Source organism: Entelurus aequoreus, linkage group LG12 (genome assembly GCF_033978785.1).
Source record: "Entelurus aequoreus isolate RoL-2023_Sb linkage group LG12, RoL_Eaeq_v1.1, whole genome shotgun sequence".
Taxonomy (NCBI): domain Eukaryota; kingdom Metazoa; phylum Chordata; class Actinopteri; order Syngnathiformes; family Syngnathidae; genus Entelurus; species Entelurus aequoreus.
Window position 1 is genome coordinate 19,925,985 of NC_084742.1, and position 25,369 is coordinate 19,951,353.

Here is a 25,369-nt window from a genome sequence, read left to right on the forward strand (position 1 = left end):
CATAAGGATTGTAAATGATAGAAAAAATTAAAAAAAGTGCAGTTCCCCTTTAAAGATATCCCACAAAAATGTTGGTAAAATTAATTGTTATTTAGGTCTTTACTTGGCTGTAGAAATTGCTTGCTCAATAATCTTGTAAAATATGACATCTTAAGTATTTAATGACACATAACTCTCAGGTTTGGTGCCCCCAGTTAACTTCCTGGTGGTGCCTGGCTAACTTTTGTTATATTTTGTGAAGTTGCAGCATATCTCTCCTGCAGTTGTCTTTGGGGGTTGTGTGTGTTTTTTGGCATTTGCAGAATTTTTGTTACATACAATACTACTAGTGGTGAGAGTGTCCGCCCTGAGATCGGTAGGTTGTGAGTTCAAACCCCGGCCGAGTCATACCAAAGACTATAAAAATGGGACCCATTAAATCCCTGCTTGGCACTCAGCATCAAGGGTTGGAATTGGGGGTTAAATCACCAAAAATGATTCCTGGGCGCAGCCACCGCTGCTGCCCACTGTTCCCCTCACCTCCCAGGGGGTGAACAAGGGGATGGGTCAAATGCCGAGGACAAATTTCACCACACCTAGTGTGTGTGTGAGACAATCATTGGTACTTTAACTTTAACTTTAATGCCACACTAATAGCAGAAGGGACACAGCGGTGTGTGTACACATCTGTTAGTGCCAAAGTCGCAATAGTAGAGCAGGTGAACTGACTGCCTGACAGTGTATTTTCTATTACTTCTTAAATATATTGCTCATGGTGCGTACCTCAATTGTCGAAGTGGAATTTGTCTGGAAAAAGTGGCTGAGAATTAGCAAGGTCGTTCCTCCGATCCAAACGTTGCATTTGATAAGTGCCCAGGAGAGAGAGACAGCGCTCGTTGTTCAAATATCTGAGACTTGTAATTTGGCTTCGGCTGTCTTTGAATAACAAGTAACGTCACACTTTGCTGAATCGAGGACGCACCTGGCCCTCGCCACACTTGGTGCCGGTCACGACAAGGCCGGGGTCGGGTAGGTCCCCCTGGCCGTCCTGCGTGCTGTAGACGTAGGTCCCGCGACACTTCACCTCCATGCCTCCCGTCTTGATGGTGGTGTCGATGGACACAGCGTTGGTACCTTTGGGCTTCTTGGCAGCACTGTGGCACTGGATCTTTCCACACTTGGCATCACTGCACACAAACACATGCAACAGTCTTAATGCCCACAAACTAGCAGGAGAACTATATGCACAGTGCGTAAAACAAGTATTTGATCCCGTCTTGATTGTTTAAGTCTAACCCCTTAAAATGAACAATCCAGAACTTTTATGCTACATTTATTGTAACACAGAGACAGAGTGCAACAAATAACAATACATAGAGGTTATAAATTATACACTTTTTGTACAACCCCTGTTTATGTTTCTTGGAGTTGGTCAGCAGAATTGCAACGATCACAGGAGGGTTTTTGTTCAGAAGAAAAATCAGCAGAATGTTTGCACCTCCATGTTTGGCAATAGGGATGCTGTTGTTAGAGTCAGATTAAGCATTTCTCTGCACCCAAACACTTCCAGTCAACTTGATGCCAAAGAGCTTGATTTTGGTCACATGCGACCACATTACATTCTCCCAATGTTTGAGTCATTCAGGTGTTGATTGTCAAACTTCAGATGGGCCTGTAAAGCAGTGGGACCTTCAGGCTCTGCAGGTTCTCAAATCATTACAGAAAAGTGTTACTAATGTTTTTTCTTAGTGACTGTGCTTCCAATGTCCTTGATACCATTACCCAGCTTTCCCCTTGTAATTCTGAGCTAGTCTCTCACCTTTCTAACAATCATTCTTACACCATCAGGTGAATTCTTGCATGGAGCTCCAGAGCAAGAGCGATTGATTGCTATCTTGTATTTCATTAATTTATGAATTATTGCACCAAAAGTGGCCTATTTCTCATCATCTTGTGGTCCATTCCAGTCTTGTGCAGGTCTACAATCTGGTCCCTGAGGTCATTTGATAGCTCTTTGGTCTTCCCCATTGTGGTGGAGATGTTTGAACACAAGAGACTGTTTCTCTGAAACATGTCTTTTATCAATTTTAAGAGATTGAGATTAGGAGTACTTTCGTAATGGGACACGATTAATGTGTGCTTAATGGACACATAACCGGTATGGTAGAGGATCAAATACTAATTTCTTTAATATTTTATAATTTAGTAATAATATACAGTCTTTATTTACAGGGGTCATATTATGATGTTTTTCTAAATTTAAACACTTCCTTGTGGTGTACATAAGATGTAATGGTGGTTCTTTGGTCAACATTTTGCATAGATTATGTTTTACAGACTATCTTCAGGATCTATTCTCTTCAGGATGTGCCGTTTTGTGGGTGGTTTAATCTAAAAGTTGTTTTTGCATAATAAGACCCCTTTAAATGTTTTTCACATTATGTCTCTCTCTGTACAATTAATCTGCCATTAAATAATGGAATCTTGAAATCTCTATAAGAGGGTACATTTACATAATAAAAACAAACACAGTAGTACCTCAACTTATGAGCCTAATTGGTTCTGTGACAGAGCTCTTAACTGAAAACACTATCTCAAATGAACATCTCCCACTGAAATGTATTAAAATCAATTTGATTGGTGCTTTCCCCCTTAACCCCCAACCCCTAAAAAACAGCACGATTGTAACACGTAACATGCCTTTTAAAAAGAAAAACACTTCACTTTTAGAAAATAAATATTACAATACAATAGAAATGATTACAAACAATCCAACAGTACTTTATGAAGTAATGTAAAAATAATGTACAGAATTTACCTTGTGGAGTAGACTTCTACGGTCTCTCCTCCAGTTGTTCCATATTTTCAAGGATAAATGTATGCTGTTTAGATATTTTAACATCTTAGCCGTTGTTAAGTTAGCGAGCTTGTTTATTATGATTTCTTTCTTTAAATCAATAAATATCATCTGCTTCTTTATAGCATTGACCTTCTCACTCACTTTCTCCGTTCCCATGGTTAGAAAACAAAGTTATGTCGACCCCTAGCTATAAGCTAATGCTAGCGAGTAAGACCAGATGTTTTAGGCGGATCTTACAGGGTTTACTGTGATATTTGCTGCGCTAACTAATGGCAGGTATGCTTGTAACTCAAATTTTTGTCGGCAAATTAAAGCATAACTTTTAACTGAGAAAGCTTTTATCTCAAACACACTCTAAAGTTGAGGTACCACTGTACTTATTTCCTCCACTGTATTGGTTTGTTTTTTGTTGATCTATTCTTGTGAATACTTTCTTATCATCACTAACATCTTCTTCATTGATATGCAGACAGAGACAGGCAAGTACACAAACTCACACGTGCCGTCTGAGTGGATAAATGCTGACAATTACAGTATGATAGCGCGGTGACTAATGCAACGATTAGTCAGGCTCCGTCTGGGGACGTATTGCATTTACATATCCTCTAATCAGCCTCACTGCAGTGTCTAATGACTACTGTAGGGCAACATCATCATCATCATCATGATTATCAATTTCCTAATTAACATAACTAAATTGCTCATTTAGATCCATTCATTAGCTGCAGCACCGCCATAGTTAGGCTAACTGGGTTAGCATGTAAAAAAAACCCCAAAACATGATTTTCCCCCCCTAAATGTTAACATAGGACAAAAAAAGGAGGATGATTATGTTCGCTTCACTTCATCTAATCCACCAATTTCCTCTCATCCTAAAATAGTCTTCAGCGCATTGTGGACATCCTGCGTCATCACACATTGGAGTAGAGCACATCTTCATTCACCATCATCACTCACCTTTTTGCACACTTCATGTAGTTGCCGTGCTCATCTTTACCGCAGTTTCCGAAAGCGTTTCCTGCCGCATTGACGTCTTCAAAGCAGGCGTCGTGGGCCGGCCGGGCACCTGGAAACACCATGTATTCCATAATTGCTTACTGCTCGAAAAAATAAAAACAATAAATCAATAGATAAACACTTCACAGCTGAACTGTAGGAGTTCACAGTCAATGTGGTTGACATGTTTGACGGAAACGTCACATTTACAAGAGAATTGAGCACAATGTTCACGAGAAGAGGATGCTTCCTTACCGGAGCCCCACAGCTGGAGGCACTGCTGCTCGTGGGTCAGACACATGCCGTTGTAGCAATAGGCCCGTCCGTACTGGCAGGTGGAGCCGTCCAGCAGGTAGACATTGGCGGGGCAGTAAGGCGACGCCCCCGTGCAGTACTCGGGCAGATCGCAGGTCCCAGCCGGGCCCCGGCACATGGTGCCTGCCTGTTTCAACTGGAGCCGAGAGAGGAGGGGTGAAGATACGAAGTAAGCATTCTCATGTTTATGGTTTGCCCCACGGCATAGGGCGCTATCTGGGCCTTTGCCATCAATATTATAGACCACAAAGACTGGATCGCTATGGCAACAGCAGCGATGCAAGAAATGTTGAATAAATGATTCTAATGCTTTCATATCAAGGTCAAATGGCGAAGCACAGGACTGTTCTGAATGTTGGTGATACAACTGTGGGCATAATTGTCATTTTTTTCTTAACAGTGATCCTTTTAGAATTCAACTTGCTTGCTGAACAGTCCGCAGATGGTTGCAGCCAAGTGGTACAATCCATTATGCCTCAATTGCTTGTACACACGATTAATTAACACCCCATCCACAGGATTTTTATAGATCCCACAACTGACTAATTGCATGTTTCACCCGTGCCTCATAAAGACGCTTTTCAAGTTTGCATTCATTACCAATCATAAATGTGAAGCCCATTGTTTAACCATCTATAATACATAGTTAATGGTAACAAATAAACAGTGGTGTGACCATTTTTAGCATGCAGCTCGTTTTTTATTGACCTCCAGCATATTGTAAAAATAAAATACATTTATTATTTTACTTTGTCATCTCCAACGACATCTACCTTTAACCTGAGTATATATTGATTTATATTGAATTGGTTTAAGACTTACACTTCCTTTTATTGTCATTAAAATTTGAACTTTACAGTACAGATAACAACGAAATTTCGTTGCATTAGCTCGTTGTAGTGCAGGATAAAAGAGCAATAAGGTGCAGAGTGTTTGCATTTACAAAATAATGTGCAGATATAAATAGATTACTGTACAGATAAATATATTGCACTTTTGCATATGCATCTTTGTTTATGTAAGTATGTTTTATTGTCCAGCTAGTTAAGCAGCTTAAATGAACAAAAACGTATCCAAGTGGACTCTTTGCATTTTCATTTTTTTCTGTAACTTTGGATTACATCTGAAACAAACAGTGTAGGTACTCAGCTTTGACACCTCTCTCTTACAGCGAAATGTCAGAATCAGCATTACAGCGCTGCACTTAGGGACGCTGTTGCGGTTTGAAACTGAAACTAGGTGCCGCAACGGAAGTCGTCGTAAAAGCCTACGAAGGTGATAATGTCATAATGGACTGCTGTATGTGTGTGTGTGCACGCGCGTGTTACCTTACAGCCTTGGCAACACACCCCATGAGCACACTGAGCCTCCTCCTTCAGAGTGCAGTTGTTGGCATTGCAACAGTCATTGGTACATTCCTGTAAACAATTGAGAATACTGAGGCTGTCAACACGAACATGGGCATTGGTAAATGTGGTTTCATGTGAACGGATGTTTTTCAAATTTGGAAAATTTGACTTTTAGATAATACAGTGGAACCCCCTCTTACGACGTACTTCAGACAAGCTCATTGACATCGACAAAACCGAAATCTTTTTTAAAGCGGTAATTTTATTATACGTCTTGACTGCAATGACAATAAAGCACACGCACAGATCTTTCTCCTGGTGACCAAATATCTAAAAAATGAATAGGCGTATTTTGTTAGTCGCTGTGATTGAAACGATATAACTGCAATGTTTTTTTTAAGCTTCAAGAGGACCTATGATTATCTTCTTGTTTACTGACTTACAAAATGTTACAATGTTGGATACTTATGTTAAACAATGCCAAAGCATCAAATCATAAGGTTCATGCATTTGGGCGTGAGCTTGCATGCTGTTTTCGATGCCTCTGAACACCGTGTTTTGGAGTCTTCTTTTAACTTTGGGCGCAGTGGGATGTCACAATGTGGTGAATGTACTTATGTGGTGAATGTACTTATGTGGTCATTTCTAGAATTTCCTTCACCTCTGCTTCAGGCTGTGAGACTGTTTGCCGCTGCCCGAAGCCGACAATGTATTTTATTTTTGTCTCATGCTCTCCAGCCTGCTCTGATGTCTATAAAATAAATACAACAAATATAATACAATAAATACATTTTACTTTGGACTGTTTTGTCACGGACCAATACAAAGTTGGATTAGCTCAGACAAAAAATTGTGTCATTGCGACAACACTATTTGGTTTGAGGAACAATAATGAAAAAGTTGGAATCATAGAGTAAAGTATTATTTTCATCTTGGACGCATCATCTTATTAAAGTTAAAGTTAAGATAGTCACACACACACTAGGTGTGGTGAAATTACCCTCTCCTTGTTTCACCCCATGGGAGGTGAGGGGAGCAGTGAGCAGCAGTGGTCGCCGCGCTCGGGAATCATTTTGGTGATTTTACCCCCAATTCCTACCCTTGATGCTGAGTGCCAAGCAGGGAGGTAATGGGTCCCATTTTTATAGTCTTTGGTATGACTCGGCCGGGGTTTGAACTCCCGACCTACCGATCTCAGGGCGGACACTCAAACCACAAGGCCACTGAGCAGGTCTATCGTGGTATGCACACAAAAACACTGATATGCAATTAATAAATACAGTAAATGATGGTAAATGCTGCTCTTTTTGCGTCGTGCGGTACACAAGGTATACCTAATGTTGGGACTGGTAAATCTACATACAAAATAAATAGTGGTGATTTGTCTTCAAAATACCCAAATAGTGTACATTTTCATAAGATCAATTCTAAAAATGTTGTTGAGTGCGGGGCGTGGAGTGTTTCATTTGCAATCTAAAGGGAACGCTTCCACACACAAACCAGACGGACCAAAAAAGCTGGTTATAATGTAACTGTGGAGCAAAATGTACACAAAATGTATACCTAAGTGAAGTGAAGTGAATTACATTTATATAGCGCTTTTTCTCAAGTGACTCAAAGCGCTTTACATAGTGAAACCCAATATCTAAGAGTATCAAATACTAATTACTCAAATCTAGATCACAATAAAGTGTGTTAACTGTTGATTAGACTCATTTGAGGTCTCCTTTAAATCAAAATTTCCTCAATGGGTATAAATCATTGCATGTTGTTGTTTCACTACACCATTGTTGACAAAATGCACTGAGTTTTCATAGAAATGATCTCTTTGATTAAAATTTGTGTCGACAAAAGCGGTCGACCATGTTGACAATGCTTAGGCGGGCACTTTTTAGTGCTAAAAACAACACGATGAATGAGTTGATCAACATAGAGCAATTATCGACATACACGTGGGACTGACTTCACTGGGTTTTACTGTATGTGTGCTCGTGTGGCAAGGTCTTTTATAACACATCAAAAAATATCATGACCTTGTCTGTTTTGTTTTTGGATTTAAAACACCACATGAAGGAATTGCACAAGGGAGGGTTTGGGGGTGGGGACGCCCTGGGGGCTGGTCAGTTGGTGAGTTTTCAGGCGAGACTTTCATTATTTATGTCCACATTCTTGTATTCATGCTAGAATGATACACATGTTTGCAGCTAGATGGCAGCAGTGGTCAATCTAATCAACAAGCTCCCTGTTCTACCTGGTAGCAGTAGTTAAGTACACAGGAACAGATGTGTACAGAGATAACGGAGGCAGAGAGATGTGACAGGAATGAAAAGAAAAAAGGAGTCATCGTCAGCGGTAAATATAAAGAATATAGCTCACACAGTCTATACAGATAAATAAAAAGATAAGATCAAGTTCTCAATAGTAGTTTCATTCAGAGGGGTCATGGAAACATTTCTGTCCCCCACAGGGGTCATTACAGATAATAATGTAGAAGCACTGCCCTGAGTCATGTTAGTAAAGTGCACCATGCCACTCAGAAAGCATTAAAAATGAGTGACTTTGCAGTGCTTTGGGTGGGGCATTAGGGGATTAAAATTACGACAGGCATGTCAAAACTTCAAAAAGATGGGGGTGAGGGAAAGTGTGTAAAAATAAAATGCAGAGGTGCGACACATTGCGGCACAGAGCATCTCCTGTTGCCATGGCACCCTCTAATAAATGTAGAAGTTGATTCGAGCAAGAGGAGAGGAGGATTTAAAGAGGAAGAAGGTGATCATGCTGGCAGGAGACGTAGGAGATTATGGGTGATGAAAACAACAACAAGAGTATGCAGTCGTTTGTGTGCTGTCACAAAGAACAAATGATGGAATTATCTCTGAGCAAAGCACAAAGAACTCTTCAAACTGCTCTTTGGACTTTCCTTGTCTGCAAACCCTAACGCTGGCAACGTGTGCGTATGTATGTTTATCAAGCAGCGTCTTGTAGCTGTACTGAAAGCGAGGAGCTTGTCAGAAGCCTCCCGGCGACAGCCACTTGCAGCTGCTCAAAGCAAAGCGGGTTTGCTCAGCCGCTCTATTGATTTTACACAGCAGACATTTGAACAAACTTTACGAAAATCTCTCAAGTGTGAGAAAACAATGAAACGCATGCTGCATGTAGGATGAGGCCTAGTTAGTTAAAGAAGCACCACAAAGACGCTTAATCAATGAATTGATCAATTAGGGGTTAGCCTAGAGCTCTTCGTTCCCAGCTGAATCCCAATTCCTAATCTGACCAAGACAATTCTATACTTCTAACTTTGTGGTAACAAGTGTTTAGCATAGTAACAAAAAAGAGGTCCACTTTGGGAAGTTTTTTGTAATACTTTAAAATTCCTCCTCACCTTGGATCAATTTGATGTGGAAGAACTTAATGGGGAACTATACTTGTTTTGTGTTTTCTAGAATTTTGCCTATAATTCACAATCTTCATGAGAGACAAGAACACATGTCTTTTTTTTGGAATTAATGTATTCTAACTCGCAAATAAAAGTCTGCTTACAATGAAGCCAATGGGCGTCATGACGTCGTAACGTCTATTGCGTTTATTCCGACCATAAAACCCAATAAATAAACATCCAAAATGTGCCAACAATACTCTATTTACATTTCGTGACCTGAATATTAATCTAGTATTAGCAATATTGTTATTATAAGCGCTAACGTTAAAGTCCTACATTTAGCGACGCATTGATCAGAGAGCGGCAACTGCTTTATGCTGCTGTATTGACATCATCAACTGGTGAGCTGTTGTCTCACCTCTGTGCTTGTGAAAGTTAATTATAGATTATAAATCATGTCCCTCACCTTGATAGCAAAATGATGTGGACATAAACTGAGAAGTTGTTACACTTTAACGGAAATGGCGAGAAAGACACGCGAAAGACACTGGTTTGCGTTCACCTTATTTTTTTTAACCCTTCGCGAGGAGGATGTGTCATTCTTCATCTAAACGAGAAGATATAAACATCCCATCACACGGCATCCCAGTGAGAGCAAACATTGTGCAGTAAGTGATGTTTAATTATGTTTGATGCATCTATGAAATTATGCCTAAAATGAGCAAAATACATACATATTACTACATTAAATATACACTACCGTTCAAAAGTTTGGGGTCACATTGAAATGTCCTTATTTTTTAAGGAAAAGCACTGTACTTTTCAATGAAGATAACTTTAAACTAGTCTTAACTTTAAAGAAATACACTCTATACATTGCTAATGTGGTAAATGACTATTCTAGCTGCAAATGTCTGGTTTTTGGTGCAATATCTACATAGGTGTATAGAGGCCCATTTCCAGCAACTATCACTCCAGTGTTCTAATGGTACAATGTGTTTGCTCATTGGCTCAGAAGGCTAATTGATGATTAGAAAACCCTTGTGCAATCATGTTCACACATCTGAAAACAGTTTAGCTCGTTACAGAAGCTACAAAACTGACCTTCCTTTGAGCAGATTGAGTTTCTGGAGCATCACATTTTTGGGGTCAATTAAACACTCACAATGGCCAGAAAAAGAAAACTTTCATCTGAAACTCGACAGTCTATTCTTGTTCTTAGAAATGAAGGCTATTCCACAAAATTGTTTGGGTGACCCCAAACTTTTGAACGGTAGTGTATACTTGCATATACAGAATATTGATGGAAATGTTTGGAGGTTTTTTTAAGGGCTTTATAGGCATCAATAGAGTGACTCCAATAGGGTCCATTGTAAGTGGACTTTTGCTCACATTTATTTACTAGTAAGAATGCATAAAAAAATAAAAACATATGTGTACTTGCCTTACATAATGTTTGTAAATGATAGGCAAAATTCCCCAAAAAGTGCCATTCTCCTTTAAGGGCTTAATCACACAATGCCAATTGTAATGTGCTGAAGCTCACTTCACAACTAAGTTTGGTACCTTTTGCTAGTGAACGGTAAGTGCACGGACACTTCCACTCATCTGGCAAGAATAGAGGAAGTGGTCCCCAACCACCGGGCCGCGGCCCGGTACCGGTCTGTGGATCGATTGTACCGGGCCGCACAAGAAATAAAAAAATTAAAAATAAAAACAAATTTTTTCTACTTTTTTTATTAAATCAACATAAAAAACACACGACACACTTACAATTAGTGCACCAACCCAAAAATCCTCCCTCCCTCCCCCATTTACACTCATTCACACTCATGCGCATAAAAGGGTTGTTTCTTTCTGTTATTAATATTTCTGGTTCCTACATTATATATCAATATAGATCAATACAGTCTGCAGGGATACAGTCAGTAAGCACACATGATTGTATTTTTTTATGACAAAAAAAAATAAAAAAATACCCCCGGTCCGTGGGACAAATTTTCAAGCGTTGACCGGTCTGCGGTTCCAAAAAGGTTGGGGACCACTGGTCTAGGGCACGGCACAATCCATGTACACACATATGCATGCGCACAACATCGACAAATCATAAAATGATTGTAATGCAGTCTATTAAGAGCATTAGTGATAACCGACAAAATCCACGATAGAAACAAAACACAGTGGAACCCACTTTGGACGGTCCCAGTTCACCGTGTTTTTATTAATACTGTGTTACGTCTTGTGTCGTCATACATCGTTGACCACTTCGTCGGCGTAAACTGGTCATTTCTTAAAAATATTGTTCTGATTGAGCACACCTGTGGTGATTAGGTGACTCACCTGTCAGGACGACTAATTTGGAAGGTGTATCTTCCAGTATTGCCTGCTGTTCGATGCTGGTTCATTGTTTTCTGTATGCAACAGTGCATGTGCAATATACCTGAGTTCCTGCACAAAGTTCTGCCTGTTACCTTATAAAATTACTTCCTGCTTGCACTTCACCTTCCTTCTCTGCATTCTTGGATCACGCCAGCAAGATATCCTGATAATGAACCCAGCAATTTAAAAAAATGCATTTCCTTTTTTTTTTTTTTTTTTTTTAATTTTTTTTTTAGATTTTACATTGTATAAAAGCTTATCGTCATTGTAGTCAGGACATACAACAAAATTACAGCAGCAGCTCTATTAAATAAATGTATAACATATATGATCAAGAAGAATCTAAATTATAAAATGGAAAACTAAAAACAGTTGCAGGTTTAAAAATCCTTTATAATCGCCCAGTCACCTTATGCCTCTGGTCAAAGTAATGGCTAGTTTACCACCAAGCCAAAGTCAATTGGCCTGCCCAAGAGACGTCGACATAAACGGGCTCCACTGTACAAAACAATCTAAAATCTCCAAAAGTCAAACTCACGGCACGCTTGCTCACATATTATAAACACCTTTCATTTAATTAATGCGATGGCTCCTCTTGTAAGTAATAACGATGGCCTCCTCGCACAAAATGAATAATCAGAACAATTTGAAGTAAGACTTATTGACAAATAATCCACAAAGTAAGGGAAATTGCAGTCATAGTAGTGTAATGATGGGAGAAGCAAACTGGTTGTAACTTGAATGCTCTGTGTGAATGGAAGAGAAGGAAGGGGAATGGTGCCCAAGTCCGGCATGTCACGAGTTGCATAGCGTGAGGATGCCCCAAGATCTCTGACTACACATCCATCAAACACACCAAAGACAAGCTTCAAAGCAGAACAGACTAAAGTGCACTCACATCCGGTTCACCGCAGTCGCACTCCTCTCCATCCTCCACGAAGCCATTGCCGCACTTCTTCCCCCCCACGAGGTCCTTCATGTTGGGCATGTTGTAGAGACACATGCCTCCCCCCTTCTGGAAATAGCTGTCCAGGTCACGTTTGCTGCAGTGGCTGAAGACCCTCGGAAATGGATGTCTGTGAAGGAAATCATGGCGACGTGAATATGTGTACCTAATGTTGTGTGTTGCATTCAGGGAGCCTCACCCAGTGGCAGCCGCCATAACGCAACCCCCCTGGTCAGCAGTCGCTTCCAAGCAGCAGCCGTCGTGGTCATGACTCATCCCAAAGTTGTGTCCGATCTCGTGGGCCATTGTGGCGGCAGCGCCAATAGAAACCTCTGAGTGATCCTGTGGAAATCATAATGGCATTTACTTATGATTTCATCAAAAATAAGGTCATTAGGAAGTGTGCTGAATGCAGGTGCGTTGCCGCAATCATTTTACACAACAAATGGAAGCTTTTAAGGTCAATTTGCAGTTTTATTGTCCTTTTCTAATTGGCTCTCCAAATACCAACAAGTCAAAAGCCACTCTGTGGTATTGTACCTTTTAAAGTGGATGCAATTTTAAATTTCATAAAGTGATAATAATAATAAATGGGTTATACTTGTATAGCGCTTTTCTACCTTCAAGGTACTCAAAGCGCTTTGACAGTATTTACACATTCACCCATTCACACACACATTCACACACTGATGGCGGGAGCTGCCATGCAAGGTGCTAACCAGCACCCATCAGGAGCAAGGGTGAAGTGTCTTGCCCAAAGACACAACGGACGTGACTAAGATGGTAGAAGGTGGGGATTGAACCCCAGTAACCAGCAACCCTCCGATTGCTGGCACGGCCACTCTACCAACATAACCCCTTGCCACATTAACATAAGCCAAATGCATGAATAAAAACTGACAGTTGAGCTGGAGCCTACAACAATAGCAGATAAAAAGTAAAGCAGGATGCTAATTAGGGATGTCCGATAATGGCTTTTTTGCCGATATCCGATATTCCGATATTGTCCAACTCTTAATTACCGATTCCGCTATCAACCGATACCGATATATACAGTCGTGGAATTAACACATTATTATGCCTAATTTTGTTGTGATGCCCCGCTGGATGCATTAAACAATGTAACAAGGTTTTCCAAAATAAATCAACTCAAGTTATGGAAAAAAATACCAACATGGCACTGCCATATTTATTATTGAAGTCACAAAGTGCATTATTTTTTTTTAACATGGCTCAAAACAGCAGCTTGGAATTTGGGACATGCTCTCCCTGAGATAATCCTGATACCCACTACAACTATAGGAAGTACTATACTTTGACTTTCACAAAGTGCATTATTTTTTTTAAACATGCCTCAAAACAACAGCTACAAAAACAATGAAGGCACACAGCTTCAGTCCAGAGTATACTAGAGTAATAAAGTAAACAATAACATAGTCCTCCTTTAGGGCAAGACTGCCTGGCATACTGTATAACAGGAAATTATAAACTGGGCTCAATCTGAACAGCCGATACGGGCATCTACATCAACTATATAATTTGCCTGAGAAGCTGGACAGGACAAACATTATTATTATTTTTTTAAACATTACTTTTTGAAACCGATACCGATAATTTCAGATATTACATTTTAAAGCATTTATCGGCCGATAAAATCGGCGCATCTCTAATGCTAATATTTTTTTACTTTGATAAGGAACATTTATATTTTTCCTTCAGGTTACTGATGGCAGCTGAGTAATCCAGTACAAGACAAAAGTAGTCTTCAGGCTTTTTGGTCACACTGAAATTCAAGTTTACAGGATATTTTGCACTTTAAGTCTATTTATTTTTCACTGTGGTTATCTACTTTGTGTAATAAAGTAAAACCATTGATTCCTTAGTGATTTATGTTTCTTTTGTTAGAATTTGTCATGATTTCGCATTGCAGTTTGGACTTTATTATTAGTTTCTTTATTTATTTCCTGTCCAGCACTCTTATTTTCGTTTTGCACTTGCGGTTTGCCTCCACCAGTTCCCTTGTCTGAGCTCTAGTCTGACACACAACTGTCCCTAGTTACCAACCAGGATGCTTTTATGGACCATTTGGTTTCATGCGTTTTCTTTCAAGTGTTTATGCTTCCTGTGCACTTCCTGCTGCACTATTGCTTTGTTCTTTTAAATGAAATTTACTTTTACCTGCGCTACGCCTGCTTTCTCTGCATCTTGTGGGTCAAGACCAACATAGAACTTACCAACAATTTACTATAATTTTTTTGGGAAATCAGGTCAAATCAAGTCATGGACTCCAACATATATAGCAGATAATATAGGCAATAATGGTTTGACTATTCGACTAATCAAAAAATACCCTAGTCGACTATTAAAAGAATGGTTAGTTGCAGCCCAACCACATCCAAAGTTACACAGCATTCAATGACTACCTGTTCAGTAAAACAGTTATCATAAAAAGACTGGGAGAATTAAACTTAATTCTATTACATTCATTTTCTTTTTTAAAGATTGTTACCCACCAAAAGAAAGATTTGTGCACGCAAAAAAGCTTGATTGTCAATATGGGCAAGATGTACAACAAATTACTGCAGCTGTTAAATAAGAATATAATACAAATACAGAAAATACAAAATTATGTACATAAAATGTATATAAAACAAGGATAAATATGTAAACAGACTGCTCTAGGTAAAAAAACGTTTTATTGTTCATTATACTTACAGCTTTGGACAAAGTCACAAGTAAATGTGCATTAATTTGATTATGTCTGCAACTTCTTACATTGATGTCAATGCCAGTCAGAAGTCCACTCCTTACACTGTAGAAAGAATGTTTTTTTTTCTCTAACCGACTCTCCAAATACCAACAAGTCAAAAGCCACTCGGTGATATTGTACCTTCTAAAGTGGATGCAAATTTATTTTTCACAAAGTGCACTCTTTATTACACCTTACCTGCTGGCGTAAACATTTGACAGAGCGCTGAGCTCACATTTTTTCTGTGTTTCCTGTTAGAACTTTTAACGTGCATGATTAGAATTAAATGCGCCAAGGGGGAAAGTGGCTTCAATTAAAATGAAAGCCATCCATAGCGCTGTGTTACACAGACACAATACTCCGAAATGAAGTCATTCCCTTTTAACCCTTCTTCAAAATTCTGCATAATGACAAAAACAGGGGTGTAGGTGCTTTCTAAACGACGCCATTTGGATTTGTTACAGCACCTCGACCCACGAGATGCTGAACAGCTATCAGTAACTAATCAAGCTATTGATCTCTCCAGCTGGGTTCCTTCATTGACACATGTCCGTTACTTTCGGCGGGAACGAACACATCCACTGTACTGTAATAAATTGCCACCTGGAGCTAGAAATGTGTGTTTTCATTCTCCTTTCTCGCAGTAAACATCTTCATTACATGTCTGAGATGTTTCATATTTCTAAAATAAATCATATTCACTCATCCCACATTATTAATGTTGCCAATGAAGCGTGCAAAGCTTATTTACATGCCTCTTTGGGGCACTTACTGTAATTCAAGGTTCTGTTGTTTTCTTATTGCCAATATGGTCTCACACAAGCTAAGCACTGCATATGTGTTTTTTAATATGGTTAGTGAAGAATAAATCACTAGTGAGGCCTCCTTTGGAGAGAATGGATAAGTCAATCAATCAATAGCAAATGATTTCAAACAGTGAAAAGAAAGGAACACAAAGAGGACAAACGTTATTTCCACATACCACATTGATCCCTCCTGAGTTCTCCAGACTGCACATGCCTTCCAGCGGTGCCATGCCAATAGTCGTCCCCTTGAAAATCACGCCACTGTGACACACATGAAGACACACACAAAGAGAAAAATCACTTAACTTAGATCTGCTTCCTGTTGATATAATGAATCCACAGTGGATGCACATTGATTGGTGATGTCAACTGTCACATGACAAGGAGACTTCCATCTTCCTTTTGCATTTAGCATCCCAAACACAAGTGATGCCTGTCTTATCAGTCTCATGTGCAATCAGTGTGTTAGTGGGTTCAGTCAGTGGAGACGGCCGCCCCAAATTCTCCCATTTTTTAAAATTAGGTTTTTATTATACCATAGTAGTTGTCACCAAGCTTTTAGTCTATTAGTTGTAGTTTGTTCATTGTATGGGCACATATGGGGCCAATACCGATTAGGTATCATGTAACGATATGAACATTTCATATCCTTGTTTTTGTGACCAAAATTTTCACGGTTATCATTATTATCGCGGTATTGTTGAATGTACACACAGTGAAATCTTTTGACAATTTTTTTTTATAAATAGACACATTGTAAGGTGTCACTCTGTCCTAAGAGAGCACATCTTTTAGGTTCAATCTGCACAAGTGAATATCTTATATGCTCAGACAGCAATGTGTTTATATAAGTTTAGATTGGGGTATGTTGTTTCCTAATGGGAAAAATGGGAATTTTTATGTTAGCATTTAAGCTAGTGAGCTGGCTCCAGTCAGTTCGTGAGTTTATCAAAGTGAAGTTATCAACACTGTTTTTTTTTTATAATTTTGATTTAAAACAGTAATACTAACTAACCTTCGGGAGTTTTACCGCAGTTATTATTACCGTTTATCTTTACATCCCTAATACCATAATTAATTCCACTTTATTTTGTAATGTGGAATGTTAGAAAGTGCTTGATCAAGTAAAATTACTCAAACTGAAAACAATAGCAGGTATGAAAAACACTAACCTATTAAGTAACTGAAATGGACAGTGGCCATGATAATTCATAAAGTTAAGCGTATGACTCTCAAGATGCGGTTGAATGATCAAGACACGTTTGTTAGAGGATACGTTCTTTTTCATTTTCTTTTGTTTTATTGTTCAACTAAGGACACTTCTCCATGAATTATATTTTGTGAATTATATATATATATAGCACTTTACACGATGAAACCCATTATTTACATTTTTAGGCTCATTTAAACCAGTGAGGGTGACACTGGCAGCAGTGACTAGAATGGCGGACGCAGGAATCAAACTTGAAACCCTCAAGTTGCTGGCACTATGTTTACCAGTAAATTACTTCATTAAAAATATAACAAAAGACCAACTTTGTATGCTTATCGGAGGACATTTAGATGGTAAATGTAAAGGAAAACTGTCCAGCATTGCACAAATAAATGCTCTGCAGGACTGGTTGTATCGGAGGTTTTCGATTTTTGCTGGTATCGAACCAATATCTGATAACAATATCGGATCGGGACACCAATAATTTAAATAAAGCATATAGGGATGCAGAACAACTGCCAGATGTTAAAATAAGTAGTTCTAAAACAAGTGCAAACGCACATGTTTTTTACAAATGGCCCGCAAGTGAAATGGTTTGCCTACCCCTGCACTAGAAGGTGCTTTAGGGCAGTGGTCCCCAACCACTGGGCCGCGGCCCGGTACCGGTCCGTGGATCGATTGGTACCGGGCCGCACAAGAAATTAAAAAAATATATATATATATTTATTTTTATTTCTTATTAAATTAACATAAAAAACACAAGATACACTTACAATTAGTGCAACAAACCAAAAAACCTCCCTCCCCCATTTACACTCATTTACACAAAAGGGTTGTTTCTTTCTGTTATTAATATTTCTGGTTCCTACACTATATATCAATATAGATCAATACAGTCTGCAGGGGTACAGTCTGTAAGCACGCATGATTGTATTTTTTTATGACAAAAAAAAACAAAAGAACAAAAAAAAACACTCCCCCCGGTCCGTGGGACAAATTTTCAAGCGTTGACCGGTCCGCAGTTACAAAAAGGTTGGGGACCACTGCTTTAGGGTTTTTTTGTGTGCAGGCAATTAAAGTGAACGTACATCAAAGAAAAACAAGCATTTGGGCACTTAACGTAAAGAGTGTGCTTGAAGCCTGTCCGCCTAAAGAAATGAGTCCATGTTATCCAAAGCATTTAACAGCGACGAAGAGACTTGCTCTTTTTTTTTGCTAACTTTTAAAGCGCCACAATAATACAAGTCCAAGAACCACATTTCCTAATTAATATTTCCACCTTCTTCTTCGTGCAGACGTTTGCAGGAGACTGGAAAAATGTGCAGTCTTTTTTATCTCAAACATCCAAAAGTTAGTGCTGCGTTTCCTCACGTTAGCAGCTGGGCGTTGTCATGCTTCTTGCGGGACTTCAACTTCTGTCTCCACTGCAGGAAGGACCACAGGGTGGCGTTGGGCTCCTCGCTGACAATACACTGGTCCCGGTCGGTCCAAACCTCCAGACCAATCAGAGGAACGCGGATGTTCAGTGCCCTGTAGAACTGGAAAAAAAACACACAAAGATTGCTCACAAGTCTTGCTACAGATAGAAAGACGTGCAGCTCAACCGGCTTACCTTGTCCACATAATTAGCAATTTCCATGATCCTCGCTTTGATTTTCTCATAATCTTTATTCTGCCGTTTAAACTGCAGTAAAGGAGAGACGGCCAAGAATCAGTGGCAATAATGAGGTAAAAAAAGTCCTTCAGTGAAAGCCAATATGTCTTGCTTTACCGCTTTTTAGTGTGTCCATCATCATAATTGTACACATTATACTGGGTTACGACTGCACTTAGAAGGAAAAAGTCATAATGAAATAGGTGGATGTTTATGAAGACTAAGTGTCTCATCATTGGAGCATATTGTCCTTTCACTCTCCTTCATTAAGTGGATACCACAGTATGAAATAAAGAAGAATGAGATTACCAGCGTGTTGTCAGCCACTATGTAGAGTTCCATGTACTTTGTGGTGCCCCACGTGCTCCTTTTCACCTGTCATCGGGGTAAAAAAAAGCTGCTTTATTTTTAGAAGCACTCACAAAAAATATATTTTGGCAGTAAGGACAATGGCGATGGTGCTGCTGCCATGGTGACTACAGATGTTACCATACTTGAGAGTATAGTAACCATAACCTGGTGTACTTTAATGTGAGCAGACATACGTACTAGTTTTCCTTAGTCAATCACTACATATATCAATGTAAACATTTGGAGTTACTTTACCTTCTACAGCAAAGAGAATGGTTGTGCGCAATTTGTGCAACAAGAGTTTAAGGGCTACAGTATCAACAATACAAACGTGATCAAAATATTCGCAAAAGCATCGCAATCAGGAGTATGCAAAGTTTTAACAGTCATCTTGTTCCAAGAAAAAAGCTGAGCACCGTAATTCAATCCACTGCTGTATTGAATGATCTACCAACCGAGACTGCCCTCCTCAACAACATTACTCTGTACACATTCAACAAGTGTGGAGTGCGGAGTGTGGAGAAATGTGAAAAAAAACACCACCGACTAGCTTGTGTTACTATTAGTGGTTTCAAAGAACATATTAAAAAATAAAAATAAAATAAATAACTAAAAATAAAAAATAAAAATAAATAAAAATTATATATATATATATATATATATATATATATATATATATATATATATATATATATATATATATATATATATATATATATATATATATATATATATATATATACACACACACTGTATATGCTGTATATATAGTATATTTATATACTGTATATATATATATATATATATATATGACCTTATTTTAAAAATTTTAAAACATATTTATTACAGCAAAGTATTTAATTATTTTGTCGTTTTTAGTGTTGTTTAGTTTAGTATTTAGTGTTTATTGAATTAGTCTGAATGAATTGAATTTCTTCATGATTTATTTATTTATTTATTATTTGTTACCTGTTTAGTTTAGGCGTATTTGTTATTTGTGTTTTTTTGTGTCATTTATGGGAATATTTTATAAATAAATAAATGGGTTATACTTGTATAGCGCTTTTCTACCTTCAAGGTACTCAAAGCGCTTTTACAGTATTTCCACATTCACCCATTCACACACATTCACACACTGATGGCGGAAGCTGCCATGCAAGGCGCTAACCAGCAGCCATCAGGAGCAAGGGTGAAGTGTCTTGCCCAAGGACACAACGGACGTGACTAGGATGGTAGTAGGTGGGGATTGAACCCCAGTAACCAGCAACCCCCCGATTGCTGGCACGGCCACTCTACCAACTTCGCCACGCCGCCCCTTATGAAAGCTGTTGGTCAAGGACAAGCATGCTCCGCTTACAATGGAGCCTATAACGCCCTTAAAAACCTCCAAACACCTCCATCAAGGTTTTATATACATGCTGTAAGTATATATGTAATGCAGTAACGGGCAAATGTATAACAACATTCAATATTTATGTATTTTGCTCATTTTAAGCATAGGCGGTGCATTAATTTAAAAAACGCATCACAAGGTTCGCTTTTTTTTTCCAACAACATAACTGATTACTGCTCACTTCAGACTTCATGAGAGCCAACAAACATAATAAAACATTACTTACTGTGCAATGTCTGCTGTCATTGGGATGCCGACTGATAGAATCTTGTTATATTATCGTTTAGATAAAGAATGACTCATAATCTTCGCAAAGAAAAGGGGTGTGGAACCAAGCGTCTTTTTGTGTCATTCTCGCCATTCTCGGGTCTAAATTGGCTGTCAAAGTAACCCAACTTGTCGTAATACGTCCTCATCCTTCTACTATCAAGGTAAGGGGCATGATTTATGATCTACAATAAACTTCCACAAGCACCAAGGCGAGGAAGCAGCTCACCATTCGATGATGTGAACATAGCCATATAAGCTTGTGATGAATAGTTTGTCTGTATTAAAATAACAATATCCCTAATACTTGGTTTATATTCAAGACATAAAATATAAATGGTGTATTGTTGGCGCTTTTTAGATGTTTTTTTATTGGGTTTAATGGTGGGAATAGAGGACCTCCTACTGACTCCATTATAAGCCAACATTTATTTACGTATATTTACGAGTTAGAATGCAAAAAATAATAAATACATCTGTCGTCATCCATTCATCCATCCATTTTCTACCGCTTGTCCCTTTCGGGATCGCGGGGGGTGCTGGAGCCTACCTCAGCTGCACACGGGCGGAAGGCGGGGTACACCCTGGACAAGTCGCCACCTCATCGCAGGGCCAACACAGATAGACAGACAACATTCACACTCACATTCACACACTAGGGCCAATTTAGTGTTGCCAATCAACCTATCCCCAGGTGCATGTTTTTGGAGGTGGGAGGAAGCCGGAGTACCCAGAGGGAACCCACGCAGTCATGAGGAGAACATGCCAACCCCACACAGAAAGATTCTGAGCGCAGGATCGAACCCAGGACCTTCGTATTGTGAGGCAGACGCACTAACCCCTCTGGCCCCGTGCTGTCCATCGTCATGTCTTTTGTAATGATTGTGTACGACAGGCAAAATTCCAAAAAGGGCAGATCCCCTTTAAAAATAATTAATTAACATGTAGGGAAACTGCTGCCAATGCTTTGTGACACCACCGTAGTGCACTAGTGTGGACTCTGTATTGTTGAAGCAAACAAAAGCCTTAAGGGCCCAGTGTGGGCCGTCTCAAGCTAGCATGTCTGGACTCTCCACAGCCATAATGGATGAATGGGTGCCAGTCGAGGGAAATAGCAAAGCCAAGGGGCGCGATGGCGGAATGAGGAAGATAAAGAAATGAAGGAATAGCAAAAGGATCAGGGCCTAGTGGAGAGCTGTGAGGGCTTTAGCTAATGATGTGAGGCATTTTAAAGTGATTGATGGAGACATTGAATGAGGAAAAAATATATTCAAACCCCTCTAGACAAATGACGTACTAGAAGAGCAGCAAAGTAAACTACATTCATTTTTCTTCAATAAACCGTTGGAGGATCAACCCGAGGGGTCCATTCAAAGACCGAATTAAACAATGACAATTCTCAGGAAATTTTCTCAACTAATACAGTATTTACACTCACCCTTGAATGATGTGCTGTGAGGAGGTTGGCGATGTGAGAGGACAGTGTGGATACTGTGCTGTGATAGCCTTGGCCACACGTTCCACCATTAAATTCCAGTTGGTCCACAGTCTGCAATGAATGATGGTGGGGAGGACCCGGCCTGGCCATTGGCTCCAGGTAGAAAGTGTTGTTAGAATTCAAAGATATCAAGCCCCTGCATCAAAGGGTAGGGAAAAATGAATCTTGAAGAATAAACAGAGTGGACAAAGAGAAAATAATATTCACACCTTAAACCTTACATCAGGGGTAAATATGTATATGACCACTAAATCAAAATGAACATAACTGTACAGTCACACATTATGAGGGGTCAAATGGGACTGAATAAAATAAATAAATACATCTTTGAATTATTACTTAAATTATTCTAGTTATGGTGTTAGTTTATTTCAAACGTGCATATAAATACAATATGATACATCCCATTTTACCAGTGTACCATTAGAGCATGTCGGAAAAGGATTAGGAAGAAGCAGAGCTTATGTAATCTTACCCCTTTTTGTATCATAGCAATTTCTAACACTTTTATTTGTACTCAATCTGTAACACAAAAGCGAATAAATACATTGTTACACATCCTATGTTTCACTTCCTATGTTTCATCTTCTATGTTTCACAATGAGCAAGTAAATAAATACATAGACAAATGAGTAAATAAAATATTAATAAAGTTCTCATGAATAAATAGTGAAGTAATGTATGATTCACATAGTTAGATAAATAACATTATCACATTTTTCAATAAGGTTTAAGAGGATTCTTTTTTGTACATTGTAAACACTGAGTTCGAATAGTTTCTAAAACTGGATCATATTAGTACATTGTTTGACTTATTTGCTTAATCTAGTCCATATTTTAATTCAATTTACTGATATACTAAAGGTTTTAAATGTTGTACGTGCATACAAATGTTTTATGTAAAATTTTTCTCTAAAATTATATTTCTCCTCTTTTGTTGAGAAGAATTGTTGTACTTTCTCGAGTAGCAGGTTATAGTTTGCTTTGTGCATACTTTTAGCTGTTTGCAATTGCACTAAATTATTAAATACATTTTTTTTGGATAAAATAAATAAAGCGTTTGAATGTTCTCGGTAGCCAACTTTATGTGTTATTCTAACTGACCTCTTTTGTAACATGGTTAGTGAATAAAGCATACTTTTGTAGTTATTTTCTCATTTTTCTACACAATAACTCAGATACTGTATGGTAAAACTAGCAAGCAGTAGAGAATATGGAGTGATTTTTAGTACAGAACATATTTAGCTTTATTCATTATTGATGTGTTTCTCACTTGTTGTATATTTTTTACATGAGACCTCCAGTTCATTTTATCATTTATTACACACAAACATTTTATTTCTATTACCCTGTCAATCTCTACTCGTCTATTTGTATTTGTGTTTGACTTTCTCTCTTACTGTTTCCGAATAACAATATTTTAGTTTTACTTAGATTTTAAGATAGTCTGTTTTTGTCAAACCATCTCTTTAATTTGTTAATTTATTCTGTTATTTGTATAAGCTTCTGTGCGTTTTCTCCCGAACAAAACACATTTGTGTTGTCTGCAAACAGCACTACTGTAAAAAAGTTAAAGTACCAATGATTGTCACACACACACTAGGTGTGGCGAAATTATTCTATGCATTTAACCCATCACCCTTGATCACCCCCTAGGAGGTGAGGGGAGCAGTGAGCAGCAGCAGTGGCCGCACCCGGGAATAATTTTTGGTGATTTAACCCCCAATTCCAACCCTTGATGCTGAACTTTAAGTCCTTTATAACTTTACAAATGTCGTTAATATAGAGATTAACAATTTTGGTCACAGTATTGAGCCCTGGGGTATGCCGCAATATATATTTAGCGCTGTAGACATATGTTCGCCTAGCTTCTCGAATTGCTCCTGTTGGTTAAGTAGTTTCTAACCCAGTTCAAGACCAACCCTCTGATACCATGCTGTTTTAATTTGTCAACAAAGATATTACGAATAATTGTGTCAAATACTTTTGTTGGATCCATAAACACTGCAGCTACACACTGTTTACCATCTATTGCAGTCATTCTCAAATGGTAGTACATGTACCACTAGTGGTACGCAGAAGAATCCCTAAATTAAATATTCACACAGTGTTAATGTTTGAACTGTGTGTAATTGTACAGTGGCCAGAAATATTTAATATACTTGTTAAATAAAACCGCTGCTGTGTTTTAATAAATATTTAGGTCTACTGTATTTTAATGTTGGTCATTATGGTGGTACTTAGAGAGCCATGTGTTTTCTACGGTGGTACTTAGGGAAAAAGGTTCAGAACCACTGATCTATTGCATTGGTAATGTCTTCCGCTATTTCGAATAATGCCAATGATGTTGAAATGTTATAAATAAATAAATGATAAATGGGTTACACTTGTATAGCGCTTTTCTACCTTCAAGGTACTCAAAGCGCTTTGACAGTATTTCCACATTCACCCATTCACACACACATTCACACACTGATGGCGGGAGCTGCCATGCAAGGCGCTAACCAGCAGCCATCAGGAGCAAGGGTGAAGTGTCTTGCCCAAGTGTCTTGTTGGCTCAAATATACCCGTAATATTTGTGGTAGACATTTAAGACCTTGCGGATTATGTGGAAGCGAGACCTTCTGATCCAGAGCATTTGGCAGTTAAAGTAGGGGAAGTAGTAATCTGCTTCTCTGGTACAGTGTAAGTGTTTCATAGAGAAGTGAAAGTGCTAGGCAACCAATCAGATGGTAGGACCCGCCTGCTGACTTTGAGAAATAAAAATACATTCATGAAGTGCTGCCCTACAGGTTCGTTAAATAGCTAGACATTTTTTTTCAAATCTTGAAATAAAAAATTAAATCTTGAAATAATTAATTAAAGCATAAAATAATTGATTAAATTGTGGAATAAATACATTGAAAAATAATTACATTGTGAAATAATCAGTTAAATAGTTGGATAACTGATTTAATATTAAAACAGATAATGTACAATTTTACATGAATAAATAATAAAATATATAATTTTACAATAAATAAATAACACATTCATATATTTAATTACAATTTTAATTAATTAACAACCCATTTTAGTAATTATTTAAACATTTCATTCGGGATAGGTTGATTGGCAACACTAAATTGGCCCTAGTGTGTGAATGTGAGTGTGAATGTTGTCTGTCTATCTGTGTTGGCCCTGTGATGAGGTGGCGACTTGTCCAGGGTGTACCCCGCCTTCCGCCCGATTGTAG

The 25,369-nt window shown here is 38.5% G+C and overlaps 1 protein-coding gene across 1 annotated transcript in view; it reads right to left on the reverse strand.

Annotated features, from left to right (window-relative positions):
* LOC133661671 (disintegrin and metalloproteinase domain-containing protein 33-like) overlaps positions 1-25,369 on the reverse strand; it is a 141,256-nt gene that overhangs the window by 12,453 nt on the left and 103,434 nt on the right. The window contains exons 6-16 of the mRNA XM_062065057.1: positions 22,075-22,270; positions 18,935-19,000; positions 18,584-18,655; positions 18,343-18,509; positions 15,935-16,019; positions 12,403-12,545; positions 12,156-12,333; positions 5,479-5,568; positions 4,091-4,286; positions 3,797-3,905; positions 962-1,166 (exon numbers count right to left, since the gene is read on the reverse strand). Coding sequence (XP_061921041.1) covers positions 962-1,166; positions 3,797-3,905; positions 4,091-4,286; positions 5,479-5,568; positions 12,156-12,333; positions 12,403-12,545; positions 15,935-16,019; positions 18,343-18,509; positions 18,584-18,655; positions 18,935-19,000; positions 22,075-22,270 — 1,507 coding nt within the window. The remainder of the gene's footprint in view (positions 1-961; positions 1,167-3,796; positions 3,906-4,090; positions 4,287-5,478; positions 5,569-12,155; positions 12,334-12,402; positions 12,546-15,934; positions 16,020-18,342; positions 18,510-18,583; positions 18,656-18,934; positions 19,001-22,074; positions 22,271-25,369) is intronic.